Raw genomic sequence first — 20,350 nt, forward strand, 5'->3', positions numbered from 1 at the left:
TGAAGTGGACAAGTCCTTAGCTCTCCTTGCCACTGATGGACTGTGGATCTGTAAGAGCCCCTTCCTAAGCCTCATGGAGATTCCCCATTTCAGATCGAGATAAAAAACGACTTTAGGGTCGCTCTTAGCTTTGACAGTCTTGTCTCTCTCATATATCCCCTTTTGTTCCAGACTGCGCCTGTGGGGTTGTGTAACTGAGCTATTCTAACATCATTAAGTAGCCCAGCAATAAAATAAAGGAGGACAGATGGCGGCTCATTGTATTTGTGAATTTGCAGTGTGTCACCTTTCTCTTGAGGTGGTGGCCTAGCCTTGACAGGGCCTCCATTCTAACTCAGCCAGTAAGATGTTCTCATCTTGTGAAGTAACCACTTTTCCCATTAAAGGGGACCATACAAAATTTCCATCTGAAACAGTTTTCCCCCAGTTTCTCTCTTCCACTGTCAGCTTTCCCAGAGCACAGAGAACAGGCAGAACTACTGTTTGGAATGAACCTTCACCTGGGAAGCTAAATTTCCTGCTGTTAATCAGGTTAAAAAGCTATTACGCTCTTGTAGACAATGTACACACTCAAACCAAACATTTAGATCTGTTTATTTTGTTCCAAACCCCTTGAGGATTTAAATGTCCCAGGTCTCAAGCTCTGAAATTTTGTTCGTTCTCTTAGTTTTTAACTGTGGTGCCTAAGAGGCTGCTTCCTACTCTAAATATTAATACTGTGCTGCTTTGGCCAAACAACATTCTCTCGGAAAGCACACAAGCCCACACGTGCACACACACATTTGTGAAAAAAAAAGTAAATTGACACCCTGCCAATGTTAGGTGACACCTGAATGGGCAGATCTGGGACCTGTGAATGTCTTTCCTTCATCTGGAGAGAAGTGAGTGGCAGCCTGACTCTTTAGAGCTGTCCAGCCATGAGCAACAAAGGAGGCCCTGCACACTTATTCTGCCCCCTACCCCCTACCCCCTAAGTGGCCTGGAGGGGGTGGGGTAAGGAGAAATGGAAGTGGAGGCATTGTTGCTTCAGTATTTTCAATGGCCTCTCCTGGGAGTCGCAGGGCTCCCGGGGCCCAGCTTCTCCTGTTCCACGGATGCTTGAGTTGACTGGACAGTAACTCCACCCCTTCCTGTCCTCAGAGCCAAGAACCAATGGGTTTTCCTTTGGGGAGTTGATAAGAGCTGGATTGGGACCAGCAGAGGGGGGCTCAGGACTTTGGCCTTGAATGAAACATCAGAGGCCAACTATGCCCCAGCTGCCTGTTAGTAACGGAAAAACTCATGTGTGGGGACCATTGTATTCTTTGGAGCCCCTCAGAGCAACCTCATCTTCCTGGCCTTGGGATGACCCTGGCTTGGGGTGGCAAGTTATTGTTGGGTCCAAGTAACAGCCAGGATGCCTGGCAAAAAGATGATGAAAGGTTGGTACAGGAACACAATAAACAAAGACAGAGAGAGAGAGAGAGAGAGAGAGAGAGAGAGAGAGAGAGAGAGAGAGAGAGACAGGGAGGAGAGAGGCTGAGTCCCTAATGAGGTGAACTGTACAACTGGACGAGGCTGGCAGTGCCCTTTGCCTCTGGCCAGGAGCACTTGGAATGTGCTTCAGTAAGACTGTTGCCCAGAGCCTGGATGTAGGAAAATATCTGGCACCAACTTCAAAGGGATGATGGTGGTCCAGAGCCTACTTTTTCTGGCACCTATAATGCCCACTCAACAGAATGGTCCAGGATGCCCAGAATGGGGGACAGACTGGGTGGGTGGTAAAGGCTAGGGTGGCTTCCCCTTCTGAAAAGAAATTATCCAACCCCTACGTGCAGTTGTTGCCTATGCATTTGGAGATCCAGGTACAGAATGAGGTGTTTTTTTTCTTAAAGCAGTTCATTTCTTGGCCTGGCCCAGGTGGAAATATTGACCTGTTATGAAAAATGAGAGACGGAGAAGTTGGTCCTTCCCCAACCGTTAACCATAGCATTTCCCCCAATGCCAGTGCACTGACATCTTTCCTCCTGTGTTTCATGAGATGAGAAGAGTTTCTTCACATTTGACAGGTGGGAAGGATGGGAAACTGGGAAGGCCTCTTGGTTAATCTGTCAAAATCAGTGACTGGTACATGGAACTCTGTAGTGTTGAAGATTCCCATCCCTATGCGATAGCCTGCTCTTCCAGTCTATATCAGTTTGAGCCCAGAAATGAGATGTAGCTCAACCTGAGATGAGCAGTATTAATGCTAATATTAGGGGTGGTCTGGGTCAAAATGAAGTGGATTGGCCCAAGCTCTGGGTCTTTCCTTTCTCCAAGCACCTATTTGTCATGACACTAATAAAAAGGAATAGAGGGGAAGAACATGGAGAAGAGACAGTAGAGAGAAAATAATAGGAAAGGAAAAGGGAAGCAGACGGCTAACCAACCATATGATGGGGTGCCGCAGAGCCCTCAGGAGCTTCGATGCAAAACAAGGCTCCTGGTCTCCTTTGGCCTTCCTTCTCACAATTCCCAAATGGCTCCCAAAGATGGATGGCAACAAATTCCTCAGCAAACAGAGGCTTAGGTCTGTCTTACTGGGTTCTGGGGACACAGTAGCACCTTTGGCAATTGATTGTAGTGGGTGACTAACAAGCTGGGGCTAGAGATCCCATCCCTGTCCTCCCTGAAAAGAGTTAAAAAGTATATATGGGGGAGGATCCAAAGGTCAGGGGGTGATCCCACATTTTCCCAGATTCTGGGAGAAGAGCCTGGCAAGTTTCAAGGCATTCATGGGGAGAATTTGGTTAATGAGTTTGGAACACCAAGAGCATTGGCTCAGAGGAGATGGTCAGGTGGCTGAAATGCTGTGTGCACAGGTTTGGGAACAAGTGTGCTGGTGGCAAAAAATGTAAATGCTGAGCAGGGTAGGATGGGGGGGGGAGGGAAGGAGCACACAATGGCAAGACAGAGGCATTAAATGGGCTCTTCAGGAGTTGGGGAGCCTGGCAGCAGTTCTCCGTTGGGGTCCGGATCGTGGGACAGCATCTTATCCTTGCTGGAATCTCTCTGCTCTTTCTTAAACATCCTTTGATGCATCAGAGGGACGAAGAAAAGGATCACAGCTCCAATGATCGGGGGGACACCCGCAAAGTAGAAGGCCACATGGTAATCACCAAAGCAGTTTCGAAGGAGGCCTGAGAGGGTCAAGAGACATGAGATTAGTTTAGTTTTCTCCTGCAACCCAGAAATACTGTGTCTCCTCCTTTGAGGGGGTGCATTCTCGTGCCTTTCGATAGCATTGGCCCATGCTGCCCTGATTCAGGGACTGTCAGCTTCAAGGCTCTAGGCTCCTGAAGTGAAAGCTTCTTTTTAAAGTTGCCACGTTTGTCTTTCATTAAGCTACCTGCCACCTTTCAGTCACTCCTATGGCTGGTGTCACAAAGGAATTGAGTTGAAAAGACTCCAAAGAATGGTTCTGAAGACAGCTGCGGTGTTTTACATATAATAAATAAATAAATCTTAAAAAAAAAACTTAGATCCAGAGGCTTGCATGGCAAGCACTTTACAGGCTGGGCCATCTTGCTGGCCCTCCTGTTGGCCTTTTCTCTGAAGTTCCCTTTCTCTGGAGTTCCAGTTGCCCTAGGAGGACGGTGAATGTGTGTAACTTCTAGTTCATGAGTGCTGTGTGTTCTTCCAGCTGCCAATGCCATGTACGTCCTTGATGCGACAAGCTTACCTAAGAAGCGAATAGGAGAGGGCACATTGTGAAGACGAGTCCAGAAATACGACCTAAGAAAGGCAAGAAGACTCTTGTCCTACCGTCTACTCAGGAAAGAAGCAAAATGGACAGAATTGTGGTTCTCTGGTACTCTGGCTGAGGAGAGGTTTCTCCTGGTAGACAGTGTTCCTACAGCACAAGAGCCTCGAGTGAAAGATTCACCACCCTTGCATAGTGTCTTCACAATGCATTGGTGTTTGAGGGGTGTTTTTTGAATTAGCACATTTGACAAGCCTAGAAGAAGTAAACAAACGAGCTGGTGTGCGCAGGAAATCCTTGAAAAGAAGACGACTTTCTTTCTCTCTTCACTACCTTTCTGGTTTCCAGTGTTCCTTGATTATTCGCTATGTCCGTGTGGGAGGGTGGACGGAGAGATTTGGAGATTGAGCTGTCTGTCACACTAGCATTTTCGCCATCCTAAAATAGTTCCTCAACTAAATCTCTACTATGGGTTCCGTTCCAAAGCAGGAAGTGGAGGGTGTCTATAAGTTTTAGTAAAACCAGGGCATCTTTCTTCTTTTACCTCTTCTTTTACCTAACTAACTTGAAATTAACCACTTGACTGGAGAGAGGAAAGAGAACATTAAACTAAAGTCAGTGGGACGTGTAAAGCCTCAGTGCTTGAGTGGCTATACCAGGAAGATGAAGAATTTGATGCCAGCTTAGTCTACCTTGTGAGTTCCAGGTCAGCCTATGCTGCACAGTGATTGAGAAGGCTAACCACACTTTTCTCTCTACTCACTGGAAGGGGCAGCACTGTCTACAGTGAAATCCTAGGGAAGCATCTGCAGTCCTGGACAACCCATGCCCATGTACTCTGTTTAATCTCTTCCATCAGGAGCTTCATGCAGTCCAATGAGGATGTTTATACCGAAAAGCAGAGGGGAAGAGTTCTCAAGCAGAGATACTCCAAAGAGCTAAGGCCTGTGAAAGACTCATACTTTCCTTAGAGATTAGCCTCACCTGCAATGGGGGGCCCAGCAATCATTGGCAGGGCCATCATGCCCAGGAGGTAGCCAATGGCCTGTGAGGCCTGCATGGGTCCCACCAGCTCAAATGCAATGGGAGCCATGATGGTAATGAAGAAGCCATCACATAGGCCCAGGAAAAGGCAGACAACGATAAGGCCCCCGAAGTCCCGGCATAGGGGGATCATCATGGACATCAAGCCCAGGAGCAGGAATGAGAGAACCTAGAGAAACAAGAACCTCAGATTACAATTCTTTTCTAAGATCTTCGTTTCTACTATCTGCAAAATGGGACTGGGTGGGGTGTCAGCAGAGAACAGTTAGAGTATATTTTCTATGTACTCAAGACCTGTCTAAGTCCTTCACAGAGGGGTTTTGTCTGTAAGAGGGGCCAGCCCTATTTAGCTGAATCTAGCAGGGTTTTAAAACAGTTGTGAGAGGGGGAAGGCATTGCCTTGCCCATAGGCAAAGAAGTTGGTCTTTACAATGGATCATGAGAGGAAGGGAGATGAATTAGTATTTTTGCTTTCTGATCCTGAGACAGGGTCTGGGATCAAGCTATATTGGTGTTTTCGGATCAAGTAAGGCATGGGAAGAAGAAGGGCGGAGGTGAGGAAGGCTTGTCCGATGATTAGATTGGACTTTCAATGCAAGGTACAGCTTATTAAAATAAAGCAGTCAATGTCCATCTTCGTTTAGGAAATAACTGAGTCTAAGAGAGACTATTGGGAGGTTCACTCAGATTTTCTTATGTTTTAGGATATGGGCCATATTATCTGTCTCAGGCATGGCAGGCATTGGGCTCTAGGAAGCGTTGGGCATGGCTACATACTCAGAGAAGGCAAGAGAGAGGCTGTGCAAGGGAACTGCTAAACTAATAGAGCCCCAAAATAGCCCAGGAGTGGAGCAGCCCAGGGGCACTGGCTAGTACTGTGAATTCCTTAGGCTAAGCAAAATTACTCCAGACCAAAGAACCTGTCTTTCTAGAGACTAGGTTTTTTTTTCCCATCTGGAAACTGCCCCCTTCCGCCCCACTCTGATTTTTAATTGAGGTCATTTGCAATCAGTGTCTGGGAGCTAGACTGAAGCCTTGGACTGTGGGCATAGAGAGGAGCCCCCATTCCCAACTCACTGCGGCTGGGCAAGCCAGGTCATCTCAGGGCCAGAACTAAGACCTGATCTGTTTACTAAGGAGTTAGGATGCCCAAGGATTTTCCAGTGGCCCACAGTTGACCAATAGGCAGGAAAACATAGCCAGGAGCATACAGAAAAAAACACAAATCAAATTTGTTTGATGCCCTACAGATTTTCTGTGTTGTTGCTGACAGTGATTTTGTTAAGGCATTAGCTGCTTTTTGGACATTTTAGAATGTCTTTGTTGGGAAACTTTGAATTTGTTCCAGGCCATTTTCAGGTAGTTAGGTAGAAGGTAATAATAAGAACGGAGCCACACCTGTTTCTCCTTTAGGAGGGTCTCATGTAGCTATGAGCTAAAATCAGACCTACCTATCAATCAAGCCGAGTATGGCAGTTAAGAGTTAAGACCATTCTATACCACCAAGGACCCCATGAACAGATCTTAATCAGCTGAAATTGCTAACTGATGTATCTAGATCTCTCTTATCCTTCAGTAGGCCTTGTCAAGGCTTGGAAATTTATAATCCCTCCTTGAACTGGAACTCAGGCTTCAAAAATGACCCCAAATGAGGTCATTTAGGCTATTTCCATTTCTTTTCTAACAGGCTATTCAGGAGCTAGATGCCTGGCTAGCAAGTTGGTTGGCTTCACAAACTGTAGAGAAGCACAGGCTCTCCTGGGTGGCTCTTGAGCATCTGAAGCTATGTGCTGTCCTTTTCTCACCCATGCCAGTGCTCTTGCATCCGCCATTGAGAGTAAGAGACGGCACGTTCCTGTGATGGAGAATCTTGGAAAACTGGAAAAAAAAAACCCTGAGCATTGTCTTGTGCTTTGGTCCAAAAATACTCAATTAAAAAAGTGTGTGTGTGTGTGTGTATGTGCGCGTGCGTGCGCATGTGCACATGTGGACACATATTGGAGGCCAGAGGACATCCAGGTGTCAGCCTCAGGAAGGCTGTCTACTTTTCAGAAAAGGCCTCTCACTGGCCTGAAGCTCACCAGTTAGACTAGGTTGGCTGGGTATGGAGCTACAGGGACTCTCCTATCTCTCTACACCCAGTGCTAGGATTACAAGCAAGCACCACTATCATGCGAGTGCACACAAATGTGCGTGTGTGTGTGTGTGTTTACGTGCATGTGTATGTATGTATGTGTGTGTCAGAGGGTTGGGTCTCTCTTCCTGCCTTCATGTTGGTTCTGAGGATTGAACTCAGGTTGTCAGGCTTGTGTAGCAAACACCTTCACCACTGAGCTATCTTGCCGTCCCCTTTTTTTGTTATTGCCAAGCTTTTAAAAACATGGGTTCTCACAATCAAACCCAGATCCTTATACTTATGAGAAAAGCAGTTTACTGAGTAAACCACACCCACTCCAGCCCCAAACCCTCAAATTTCATAAAACGAGGGAGTCAGGCTCTAAGGGGATGAAGATGTCTCAGCTGAGTTCTCATGTTATTTTATATCATTTAAAGAGGTGAATCTGGATCATGTAAAAGGAAGAAAAATGAAGGAAGTTGGCAGAAGTCCTGGGTTCTACCTAGCTCAGCCTCTAACTAGCTCTACCTCCTTGTCCCTTGGAACTCTAGCTGTATCATAGAAAGGAAAAGCAGACAGCCATTGCCTCTGTGCTGGGGCCTGTGGTGTGGCGAGAAGCATGTAAGCTACCACACTAGGCCGCTGCCTCGCTGCAAGAGAGAGTTCTGGCACAGTGTCAGCTTCTTCTCATTTTTCTGAACTCGCTGGCATTGTGAAGCTGCTAATCCTGGTAGGGAAGACCCATGGTAGGGGACACATGAAAGAGGCTTGGGGGCAGGGCGCACATGATACACCTGTGCAAAAAGCCACTCAGATAAAGCACTTGCTGATATTTGCACAGGATCTAAACATTTCATAATTTGTTCATCCCACAAACTCGTGGATTGACCTCAGGCAGGTCACTTATCTCGGAGACTTGGGCCTGCCTGCCATCCATCATTTAGAGAAAGATAGGTGTGCTGGTCTGGTTTTCTGTTAACTTGGCAAAACTAGGGTTATCTAAGAGGGAACCTCAATTGAGAAAATGCCCCCATCAGATTGGCTTTTAGGTAAGCTTATGGGGACATTTTATTGATTCATGATTGATATAGAAAGGCCCAGCTCACTGCGTGTGATGTGTTCCCTGCACAGAGAGATAGTCTTGGGTTCTATAAGAAGGCAGGCTGAGCAAGTCAGTAAGCAGCACTCTTCCACAGGCTCTGTTTAAGTTTTGGCTGCCAAGTTCCTGCCCTGGCTTCCTTCCATAATGGACTATATGCTGTAAGATGGAGAAAACTTTTCCCTCCCCAAGTTTATCTCATCAGTAGAAAGCACACTAGGACAGCAGGGATGAAAAACATGCTGCACGTGAGCTCAGCTCTGCCACTTCTGTAGAAGAAGCCTGTCTCTCAGTTTCTCCTTCAGGGTGATGCTAGGTTGGCCTGGGTGGACTACCAGAGAACCCATAACTCTGGGGAAGCTTTCCACCAGTTCTTGCAACTAGTTGAAGTAAATTCTACATGAGAATTAATCATATTCTTATCCATGACACATGATGGTATTAAGGAACTCACTTGGCACTGCCAAAGACCATGGAATCCCTACTACAAATAGTCAAGGGCTTCTTAGAAGTACTTTTATGGCATTCCCAGGAGAGAAGTAAGTCCCAACTCAGCTTCTTTCTGGTGAATAATTTGTGATTGCTTGGGTTCTGTGGCTGCCTTTGCTCTTCTACAAGGCTTTGCAGTCTGGCATCTCTTGGCAAGTCCAGTTGCAGGAGCAGAACCATGAGCGAGGACAGGGAGGCACTACTGCCGCTAGGCAGGCCAAAATTGCCTGTATTCAAACCAGACCAAACCCACGTCACACACACACACACACACACACACACACACACACACACACACACACACACACACAAAGATCACTAGAGTATCACTAGGGTGGTCACTGCTCACAGTGGGAGGAAACCTGTATCTCTGGCAAAAGAACTAAACTGGACCACCTCACTACATGTTTAGGTGCTCACTTTTCTGATGAGATATTAATAGCAAGGATTATTTTCGCCGTGCAAATAAGGGCCGTGAGAACTAGAAAGAATGAGATTTGGCCTTTTCTGGCATGAATTTAGTGTCCATTGGTCAGAGACATTCCAGGATTCTCTGTTTGTTTTAGAAAATATCTTTCTATGTAGCTCTGGCTGTCCTGGAACTTGCTATGTAGACCAGAGTGACCTTGAACTCACAGAGGTCTGCCTGTCTCTGCCTGGGATGGCACTTCAGAGCCAGTGTCTGATGCTAAGTAGCTCTGGAAATGTGAGAGGTGACGGGCCTGGCTTAGAAGAGAGAGAAACTGGGCTATAGAGTGCTTCAGACTTCAAGATAGGTATTAAACAAATTATAGCAATTAAACAAATCCTTACTTGGGGGACACATCCGGCTCGTGGCCTGCGTTTCCTGTTTTCATTTGCTGGGTTACTGTTAATACAAACTACCTGCTATATTTCCGCAAGGGTCCATACACACAGCTCTCACGGCATCCTTACTCTATGCTAATGCAGAAAGGAGAACAAGGATGATTGTCTTTGAAAGCAGGGGAAGACGAGGCTCAGAGAATTGGATTATCTACCATGTGCAATGCTCAGACCCAGAGAACTGCACTGCCTCGCCATCCATCCTATCCCAGAGCCTAGGGATGACCTATTATAGGCTGTGGACCAGTGGACACTGACCTGCAAGTATATCTTCTTAAGTCCAGGGATGGAGTCACTGATGTGACCCGAGACGAGACGTCCGAGGCCTGACGTAGCCCCAATGCACACCAAGAGTACCCAGGTCTCCTTGATCTCCTTGAACTTATCTTCCACATATTTCATCTGAAAAGCATAATGCCAGGGCCCCCAGAACAGGAGGAGAAAGAGGAGCTGACTGGTTAAATGTTGGAACATCCGCGATTTTCTGCTACTCACTTCTCTGGATGAGGACAAGAGCCTCTGATTGGAGTAGCATTTCATGTCCCCCAGCTCCAGGAAAACCCCCTGGCTGCTTCTAGTAGTCATGAAGACTCTCTGGAATGTGCTTTTAAGAAACAGTTGTAGGGCTAGGCACTTCCAAGTCCTCAGAGCTCCAACAGGACAAACTACTAAGGAAATCGAGATGTTCTTCTATGACATCCTCATGCAATGATTTAAAATCGGCAGGCTGAAATATCAGGTCACTAGGAGGTAAGGGTCTACCAAATTCCAGGCAACCCTTTCAAAGTGTGCTTTAAGGAACCATGAGGTCTATAGGCTAGGGATGTAGCTCAATGATAAACCGCATGCTTAGTAGGCACAAGGCCCTATATTCCGTCCTTAGCATGCACATACATACAAAACATCAACATTGGTATAGAATAACGGATGCCCTACAACCAAGAGTTCTGTAGCCAATGGGCTCTAAAATTACAAAATTTATCACTATGGTAAAGAGATTATTACACATGAATCTAGAGAGTTCCTATCCATGCTATTTTCTCAGCAGACTCATTTTACCACAGAAACCAGCACGCCTCAGTACGGTCTTTACAAATCATGCCTTGGATCATCTGAACCACTCCTCTAGTAACGCTTATTCTCTGAAACCTACCTATCCAATTAAACCTCTAGTTTTCAATACTAGGGAGTAAACCTAAGGTAATGTGGATGCTAGGCAAGCATTCTACCACTGATTTACTTCTGTAGGCCCCTATCTCCTTTTAATTTGAGACACACTTTTGATAAGTTTCCCAGACTGGATTGAATTAATACTGTACGTAGTTCAGACAGGCCTTGAATTTGCAATCCCTTTTGTCAGCCTCCTAAGTAGCTGGGATTTCAGGTTTGCACTCCCAAGCCTGATTTCTAAAGAAACTTTTATCATGGGAGAAGCCATGGATAATGGGCCTTGTCCTAAGGAACTACCTTCATTTCCCACTGAAGTTCTCTTTGAACCCATATTCTTTACGTCTCTGCCAATCGACAATCACTGCTTTGTTTTTTAAGTCTTTGTTCCCTTTTGTTTATTTGTTTTGAGAAAGAATCTTGCTGGCTGGCATCAAACTCACAGCAACCCTCCAACCTCAGTCACCCAATGCTGAGACTAAAGGCCTGAGCTACCATGCTTGGCTCTGCTTGTTTCTTTTTCCAAAGCTCTACCCTTTCAATGTCCTCCACCCCCACCCTTTGGACTCCAGGTAGGTTGAGGTCAGCTTCTTCCTCACCAGGTGTACGTAGGGGACGAAGTAACCAAGGGCAGCAGCAGCGATCCCAAAGGCCCAGATACGGTAAGTGCGCTGGCGGAATACACGCATGTTGAAGTACTTTCTGAACTGAACCAGAAAGCGCTGTCGCAGGGTGTGGGCACCTCTCTTGCTTGGGGTGTCCTGGGAGCTGGGCAGGAGGGGCCGGTAGGTGAGTGAGAGCAGCGTAAGGACAAACATGAAGGTACTCAGCACCTGGAAGGTTTGGGCCAGCTTGATTTTATCCCCCAGCATTTTGATGAGGAAGGGAAAAGACATGGAGAAGATGCTACTTCCAGCAGATACCACACCATTGGCTAGACCTAGGCGACGTTGAAAGTAGTGGCCCAGGATGACGAGTGATGGTTGAAAGGCGAATGAGCAGCCACAACCAAACAGAATCCCATAGGTGAAGTAGCGCAGGCTTAGGGAGCTGTGGGAGAAACACCAAGAGCTATCTTCAGCAGCCTGAAAGCAATTTACCTGCCCTCTTTGTTCTTGGAAACTTCCATTCCTCCACCTTTACCCAAAGCCACACTCGCCACCAACCTGCAGAGCGAATAGGGAACCTCTGAACCCCACCTGGCAGATGGGGATGCAGAGGCAGTTTGCCTAAAGTAATTCCAGATCAAAAATGCTTGGCTTTTTGTTGTTGTTTTTGTTGCTTGTTTGTTGTTTTTTTGTGTTTTTGTTTTTTGTTTTCCTAGACAAGATTTCTCTATGTAGCTCTGGCTGTCTTGGAACTTGTTCTGTAGACCAGGCTGGCCTTGAACTTAAAGGTTCACTTGCCTCTGCCTCCCAAGTGCTGGGATTAAAGATGTGTACCACCACTGCCCAGCACGGTGGGGGTGTTTCTGGTTTTGGGTTTTTGAGACAGAGTTTTTCTGTGTAGGCCTGACAGTCCTGGTACTCACTCTGTGGACCAGGCTGGCCTTGAACTCAGAGATCCGATTGCCTCTGCCTCCCAAGTGCTGGGATTAAAGGCGTGTGCCACCACTGCCCAGTTAGCTTTCAGTTCCTTAAGACTAGTCAACTGAGTAAGACTGTAAGGTCAGACTCCAGCAAGTGGGAAAAAGGCATAATTACCATCCCAGTTAGACTAAAAACAAGGGCATGCTCTGTTAATATGTGCCAGTTCTTCCTAGGATGCCCTTTTGATCAAGAGTAAAGTTGCTTGTCCAGACACTTAAAAAAAAAGTTTGGGAGCTGGTAAGATGGCTCAGCACTTAAGAGCACTGACTGCTCTTCCAAAGGTCCTAAATTGAAATCCCAGCAACCAAAAAAAAAAAAAAAGCTTGGCTTTAGGACACTTGTGGTGGCACATACCTATAATCCCAGCACGCAGGAGGCTAAGACAAGAGGGCAGCCTGGGCTACACAGCAAGTTTCTGTCTCATTTAAAAAAAAAAAAAAGCTAGGATTTCAATTGAGATCAGTGTTATTATAGCATCCCATGAGAGAGGATTAGGGGAAAAAAAGTGAATGAACGAAAGATAGAAAACCAGAAAGTAAGCTTTGCAGTGGTTAGGCAAGAGGCTGCAAGAAGTCAGTCTGTGCCATAGAGAAATTAGTTTTACCTTGCTTCTTACCTAGACACTACAAGTAGATGTGGGGACCAAAGGTTCATCCGAGGTAACAACAAAGGTCTGCAAGGAGCCAAGACTCTGGGGTCTTGGAAGGCTGAGATGTTCTTTGGTGTGTCATTATTTTCAGGGCCCTTAATATTTCAGAGACTGGCTAATGAGCTCAGGAGAACTTCCTTTTTCTTCATTCTTGCCCAAGGTCGAGAGAGCCCAAGCCTTTTTGCTCAAGCCCCAGGTGATCTATACAGGGACCATGAGTTAGGGAGTCCCTTTAGTTTCCAGAACCCTGTCTCTGTTGTTGCATACGATTTGGATTAAGTTCCCTTAGAGTAAGTAGCCTGCTTGATTGACAGGAAGTCAAGCCTCAGGTTATGGGCCTAGCCAAGAAAGACAGAGTGTTGCTTAAAACTCTTAGGCTCTGCTCTGCCACAAGCCTCTGTAACAGAAGGCAAAGTGTTAGAAGGGGAAAGGCCACGGGCAGGTCAGTTTGGCTAGCCATCTGCCCTCACACAATGCTGGCACAACTTAGAGAATTCTTGTTTTCTTTTTGATGCTTCCATATATTTTGCAATAGTTCTTATCTGGCCATGAAATTAGCCAATGCTCTTCTTGTTCTTTAGACACAGACACAGCTTTTATACTAAAAACCTGGACTTAGGCTACCCTGCCAGTAGCCCTGTTTGTTGCCTCTGTCTACCCATAGTCACTGGACGAGAGTAGGGTTTAGTTTCCAACAGGTTGTCTTTACTTTGAACTAACAGCTAAGGTGATTGCTTTGCTTCTGTTAGACTCCTTCGGGTCTTCCTCCATTCAATTCTGGGTATCCTATGGGATTGACTTGAGCTGGGGTCTTATCCAAAGGACAGAAGCTAGTCTTAAAGAAAATAGTCTTAGGGGAAACATGGGATTCAGTTCAGGGCACTGTAAGGTGAATGTTTCTAACTGGGCTCCAGGATGGGAGGCCTTGCTAGTTCTTGCTCAGGGCTCGTTGGTGCTGCCTGTGATCTGCCCGGTTTCAATCATCTAAAAGGACTCAGAACCCTGATGCGAGACAATAGGAATAGCAATGACTTAGAGTTCTAGCCACAAGCAGAATCATGTTCTTCCCTCTGGATATGAAACCATCCAGGGTTTTTTGGCTCTGAGAATGTTCTTACAGAAAGTGCAAACAGAATAGGGGGCCATGGCCTCCTCCAGTGGGCTGAGATAAGAATGCCAGGAGAAAACACCACATCTAAGTGCATTTCCCTCCTGTGCCACAGCCCACGTGGGCTGCAAAGGAAATGAGATCCTTATGTTGCTAATTTGTTTATACTTTGCTGTGCTCTGCCTGAAGAAACAAGGCTTTGCTATGTAGCACTGAGACTAGAGATCTAGCTCATTCCCACAAGAGTCTGGTACCAGCTTCCTGGGGCGCGGAGGGGGGGGGGTGACGAGCAGATGAGGCTGACCACCAGAAAGGTCCTCTGAAAGTTTGGAGCTGCTGCTGTCTTGGGAGAACTGAGAAGGTTCGAGGCAGGATAGGGTTTTCCCTCTCCCTTGTCTTGATTGGATGGGTTGGAACCAAGACACCAATGCAAGCCAAATCTAAGCTCTGCTGGAGGGTAGTCTGGGCAGCCGGAAATGCTTAAGTCATTAGGACAGTTGGCTCACCCCCATGGGGCCAGCTGAGATAGAACATGAGTCTCATTCTCCACTGTGTATGGAAACTTAAGCCCAGAGAGCCATGGCCTTCTCTGGGGAGTCATACCCAGAAAGCAAGCCTCTTTCAAGTTAGCTCAGTCTCCATTCCAGACAGGTCACCGTGGCCATGTTCGTATCTCCAGCCATCAATCTCCTATATCAGTCCAGGAAGACTGGAAGAGGAGGGATCACAACTTGCTATGAGTCTAGCAGGAAGTCCACAGACTTGCTTAGGAATCTCACATTTCTTTCACTGTAGGATGGGGTCTTTATTCTCCCCTCCCCCATGTACATGCTTGTTCAGGGTTGACAGGAAAGGAGGCAGAAACGAGTGTGTAGCCTTCTCACGCAGCACTGCCAATTTTCTGAGTGTGACCAATGAGTCTAGGATTGAAGTTTTTGCTGGGTTTCTGGGGTTTAGGTCTGCACTTCAGTGGAGAAAGTTGCTAAATATCCTTCCAACACCCAAGACATGAGGATCCCTCTATGTCTGGCTCACCTGCCTTTCTAGAGCCAGAGCCACCCAGAAAAGGGGCCAGACATGTTAACTAGCCATATACTCTGATTATTAGCTGGTTTTCAGCTGAGGATTCATTTGGAAATGCTCCATCTTCACATTAGCTCACATAAGTAGTTTACTCCAGGGAGGAAAGGCAAGGTTCTGTGAGATGTGTGCCACATTAGAGGGGAGCTTGGAGAAATCTGAAGGAAACCATGTGGTCTCTTAAAGATATAGAAAGTGAGGCCCAGACAGGCAAAAGATGCTCTTCAACTACTCCAAAGCAATTCAATGGTCAAAGCAGGACTGAAGCTGAGATCTACGACTCCTCACAATATTTTGGAACTTTGGGTACTTTTGGGTACTCTTTTGGGTGTGTGTGTGTATTATTTATTGCATATGTATCCTGCAGACTCCACATAAAGTGAGTTGCATTGGACTCTGCATCTTAGGAGAAAGGTCTTTGAGGGCCCTACATGACCAGGGCCACAGAGGATTCTGCAGTGAGAACAGTGCTTATAGCTAAAGCCCCAAGAAAGAAGCCAATTCTCAGCCTTGGAAAAGTAGCCAGCAACTGAGGCCTTACCTGGTGAAGGAGCTGGTGTGGAGGCCAATGAAAGCAACAGCAGCCCCGGTGGTGGCTGTGATTCGGCAGCCCAAACGGTCAGTGAATATACTCACAATGGGAGAACAGAAGAAGATCATGCCCATAGCAAGGGCTCCAACCCATGCTGCAGAGAAAAGAAGCACAGAGACACCAGAGGTTACTGTTGTGTCTAGTGATGCCTCTTGTTCTTTCCCTGCCTTTCCATGGTGGCACTGATAATCAGAGTGGTATGCAAACAGAGGTGAAATAAGAAACAGGATTGAAATGTGGGTGCCTGAATTGGACTAGTCAGTTCTGTAACATCCCCTAGCAGGGATGCTAGGCCAGACATGTAGCTTCAGGAATTGAGATGCTTGGATTTGAGGGTGAGGAGGGTAAAGGGCAAGCTTTAGGATTTGGAGCAGAAATCTAAATGCTAAAAATCTTAATATGAAGATTAAGGACCAGGAAAAGATCATAGCAAAAAAAAAAATGCCTTCTGGAATTGAACTAGAATATAGAGTATATTCAGGGGCCATTTGAAGATCTCCAGAGATGCTATGTAAGCTGGCCATGAGCCCACATGCTGAAGTCCATCACCAAAGCTCACGTTTGGCAAATCTCTCACCTCCAAACTCGAATGAGTTTATCTTGTTTTCAAGGATACGTATCTGTACCAGTCCTCACCTAGGAGGACTGGTGCCCTTTTACTCACATTCTTCCAGCCCATTTCCCCTTGCTCAGCCCTCAGAAGGAGAGCCCAAGTTTTTTGTTTGTTTAAAAGCTGTTATCGGGTTTCATCTTGAGCCACTCTCTTCTAGGTTAAATAATCTTAGTTCCTTTAAACTTTTCTTTTCAGCTTCAATTTACTTTTGTAACTCTGTAATTATTTTCAGAGTCCTTCTCTGAACTCGTTCCAGGACTTCATCATCATCATCATCAAAAAGCATTCAGCGTGTGTCACCTGAGCAAGGGCGCTGGGCCAGTTTCTTTCTCCTTCCAAGTGAACAGCCCCAAGTGAGCCAGAGGGAAAGGCCACTCCACTGCCTGTGCCTGCCAGTGCCTTATGCTTTAGCACCAAATAAGACGTTCTCACGAATCACCTTCACTTTGCTAGGCTTTTGTTCTGAGCTCTAGCTGCCTGGCTTCAAAATTCCTGGCCCACGACAGCAGGGAATCTGGACTTACATGTCAGTTTCACCCATTATGATACGTGGGACCCTGAGAAATCACACAATGCTTCCCTAATCAAATTTCCCACTTAGGGGGTGGAGATTAAAATTCTTCTTGTGCTTTCCCCCAAAGTGTTTCCTTGGCAATATTGGGGACTAAACACAAGGATTCATACTGCTAGGTAAGTTCTGCACCACTCAGCCACAGTACCAGCTCTGTCCTCAAAGTGCTTTCAAATAAAACAACCATCACATGTAATCCTATGTAGAAGAGAGCTTTGGAAATGTTAAGAAAAACAAATAGAACAAATAGAACAAATCAATGCAACATGGACCATAGCCTTAAATGCATAAAAAAGTATAAAAGTATACTTTTAAAAGTATAAAACTTCTGGAAGACACTATAGTGTCTCATAGAATGTTCATATAAAGTATAGCCTATAAGTGAAACATTGGTCACTAGACTTTATCAAAATTAATGTATCCTTAGAAAACCAACCAACCAAAGTCTGATGTAGCCCAAGCTGTCCTGAAACTAACCACCTCTCCCAACCAGTGTGTACAGTTAGGCCTTTAATGTCCTTAGTCTCAGGGGGAGGGGCTAGAGGACATGGATGGGGCAGCTGAAGAGAGGGGTTTTCATCTACACAGCCAATAAGAAGCCATCATTCCTGATGGGTGCAGGCCTTCCAGTGTGTCTACTTTAAGGCCTCCTATGTTCCTGTATAATCCCTCACCCACTGCTATGTAAGTAAGCCTAATAAATTTATTTGTTTCCCAGGGTGAACATTGGTGGAATCTTAATTCAGTTTGCCAGTGGGACCTTAAGAAAAGGGACAGACATTGTTTACTTTTCTTCCAGGGAAGGAATCCTAGCAACATGAGATTATAGATTTGCATTACCACATTCAGCTTAAAACTTCTGTGCTTTTATTAAAAAAAAAAAAGTTATGATGGCCAGAGAGATGGCTTAGCCAGGAAAAACATTTGCTTCACAAGCCTGATGACTTGCATTCCCAGAACTCATGTAAAAACTGGACACTGTATCACTTGTCTTTAATTCTAGTATTCTCCAGTGAGATGGGAGGAGAATCTCCTAAAACTCATGAGCTAGCTAGCACAGTGTGCACCATGGTCACAAACAACAAGAGAGAGCCTTCATCAGACACGGTGGAGAGTGAGGGCTGACACCCAGAGCTGTCTGTCCTCTGACCTCCGCATGCATGTACCTGCACACACAAACATGTGTACACACACATCACACATATCCGAAATAAATATTAAAAGTTATGAAAACAAAAAGGCACGTAATAGATTGGAAAATATTTGCAACATATATATCTGGCAAAATATACATCCAGCACACAAGTTTGAGTGAATTATTACAATTCAACAGGAAGAATACAAAGAATTCAATTTAAAATAGAGACAAGCCGGGCGGTGGTGGCGCATGCCTTTAATCCCAGCACTGGGGAGGTAGAGGCAGGTGGATTTCTAAGTTCGAGGCCAGCCTGGTCTACAAAGTGAGTTCCAGGACAGCCAGGGCTATACAGAGAAACCTTGTCTTGAAAAAACCAAACCAAACCAAACCAAACAAAAAACAAAAACAACACCAAACAACCCAGAGACAAAAGTCTTGAACACACATCATACACATACACACAAAACGAACACCAATTAAGCCCATGAAAAGTTGATAAATATTTTTAATCATCTGGGAAATGCATATTAAAGCTACAGTGAGAGTCAGGAATGAGCTGGTAAATAGCCTGTAATTGTAGAACTTGAAAAGCTGAGGTAGGAAGAGTAAGACTTCAAAGCCAGCTTCGGTCACATGGTAAGACGTTCTCTCAGAACAGCAAAACCAACCAACCAACCAACCAAATACACAGGAAACCTCACAATGACACAGCCCTTCCACATCCACTAAGAAGACTACCTATGAAATGGTTAATACTATTGGGAGGATATAGAGGAGCTGGAAATCTCATGCACGGCTGGCGGAAATGAAAAATTCTAGACTCACTTTGGAAAATAGCTTGACAACTTCTCATGAAGCCGGTCATGCACTTAACATATCTCACCGAAATCCTACTCTTAATATTTATGTCTATACAAGGGATGAAGGTGTTACTCAGACAGTCATTACCTACCATGTACCAGGTCCTGGGTTTGGTGCCTAGTACTACCAGAGGGGGAACAAACCCCAAAACAATCCAATGACCCTAGTTATCAATAATTATAGTATGTTCTTTTCATAATTGCTAAAACCTGACAACAATTCACATATACTGGTAAAATAAGAAATAAATTCATATATGTTAATACTGCAAAACACAGCACACCCACGTATAGTAATAAACTAGTGATACACAAAGCAACTTGGACAGTTCTCAAAGGCATTATGGGGACAGAAAAACAAAGAGAAGATGAATGTGAGATTTATTAGAGAGGGACAGTAGTGAACATTTTGAGGTGACTGTGGTAGTTCTTTTTTGAGGGTGTATGGTTTTTGGGAGTAACTGTTTTCTAAGCAAACTGCCATCTTGGGCTATTCAGCTGCATCCCCTTGGAAAAGATCATCCCAGGTGTGCTTGTCGATGGATTACACCCCAGCACAAAGGCGCAGAGAGGAACATGCATTGAGAATTTTGGAAGTTCGGTTTGTTTAACAATACAGAAATATTATTAGAACGTGCTTTTATTTTAATCCCAGGTGTAGAGATGTGGCTCTGCTTTAGACTGTCCACAGCAGCTGACTATGATTTGCCTCGTGCTCTAACAGAGATAAAGTTTTGCCAGTTGTAGATAGTTTCTGCAGTTGTGTGACATTTGGAATTCTGGGAACTTTTCAGAGGGTATGTAAACGCTAGAGCTCCAAGATGTGGGGTGTGTGGCTTTTGATCATTCAGGTTGGTTGTAGTTTGTTGATAGTCATGCTCAAAGAAGAAAGGAAAGAAGAAAGAAATTAGATTCAAGGATCTTTCTCTTTCTCCCCCTTCTTTCTTCCCTCTCTCCCTCCCTCTTTCCATCTCCTATCCTTCTTTCTCTCCTATCTAGTGATAGGGGGTGAAGTGTGGGGTGATATAAGGTGGCAAACAGAAGAACCCACAATATAGCAAAGACCAGTTACAGGGACACGGGAGTCTTACTGGAGTATCCTGTTTCTTACTACCTGTTGTACACAATGCTACCTTAATTGTCCATGGCCTAGGGAAGCAAAAATAAATGGGTGCAGCCACATAGTTTCATCTATGTGACTGTGTAAAACTCCCCATCTCTGTTGGGTAAGGCTTTTTCTGTTGTGGGAAGAGCACCCACGCCCCTCTAAGTAATTCTTCATCTATGCTCTATAAGGAAGCCCAATAAACTCATTGATTCCCCAGAATGAACTTTGGTAGGATCATGTCTTGGTTTGTTGTTAGTAGCCTAGGAGAAGGGGTAGACATTATTTATGTCTCACCCTGGGAAGGAATTTTAGCAGCAGTGGTTCAGTGGTAGTGTGTGTTAGCTTGTATGAGAACATAAAAACTGAGCATAGCTGGGTGATGGTGGCTCACGCCTTTAATCCCAGCACTTGAGAGGCAGAGGCAGGCAGATTTCTGAGTTCGAGGCCAGTCTGGTTTACAAAGTTAGTTCCAGGACAGCCAGGGCTACACAGAGAAACCCTGTCTCGAAACACACACACACACACACACACACACACACACA

General features: G+C 45.5%; 1 protein-coding gene across 1 annotated transcript in view; it reads right to left on the reverse strand.

Annotated features, from left to right (window-relative positions):
- Nucleotides 1-577: 577 nt before the first annotated feature.
- Nucleotides 578-20,350, reverse strand: part of Slc16a2 (solute carrier family 16 member 2) — a 120,261-nt gene continuing 100,488 nt past the window's right edge. Inside the window, exons 2-6 of the mRNA XM_021153038.2 lie at nucleotides 15,468-15,612; nucleotides 11,100-11,550; nucleotides 9,592-9,735; nucleotides 4,706-4,934; nucleotides 578-3,158 (exon numbers count right to left, since the gene is read on the reverse strand). Of these exons, the coding sequence (XP_021008697.1) occupies nucleotides 2,938-3,158; nucleotides 4,706-4,934; nucleotides 9,592-9,735; nucleotides 11,100-11,550; nucleotides 15,468-15,612 (1,190 nt within the window). The 3' untranslated portion in view covers nucleotides 578-2,937. The remainder of the gene's footprint in view (nucleotides 3,159-4,705; nucleotides 4,935-9,591; nucleotides 9,736-11,099; nucleotides 11,551-15,467; nucleotides 15,613-20,350) is intronic.

This window comes from Mus caroli, chromosome X, assembly GCF_900094665.2.
Source record: "Mus caroli chromosome X, CAROLI_EIJ_v1.1, whole genome shotgun sequence".
Lineage (NCBI taxonomy): Eukaryota > Metazoa > Chordata > Mammalia > Rodentia > Muridae > Mus > Mus caroli.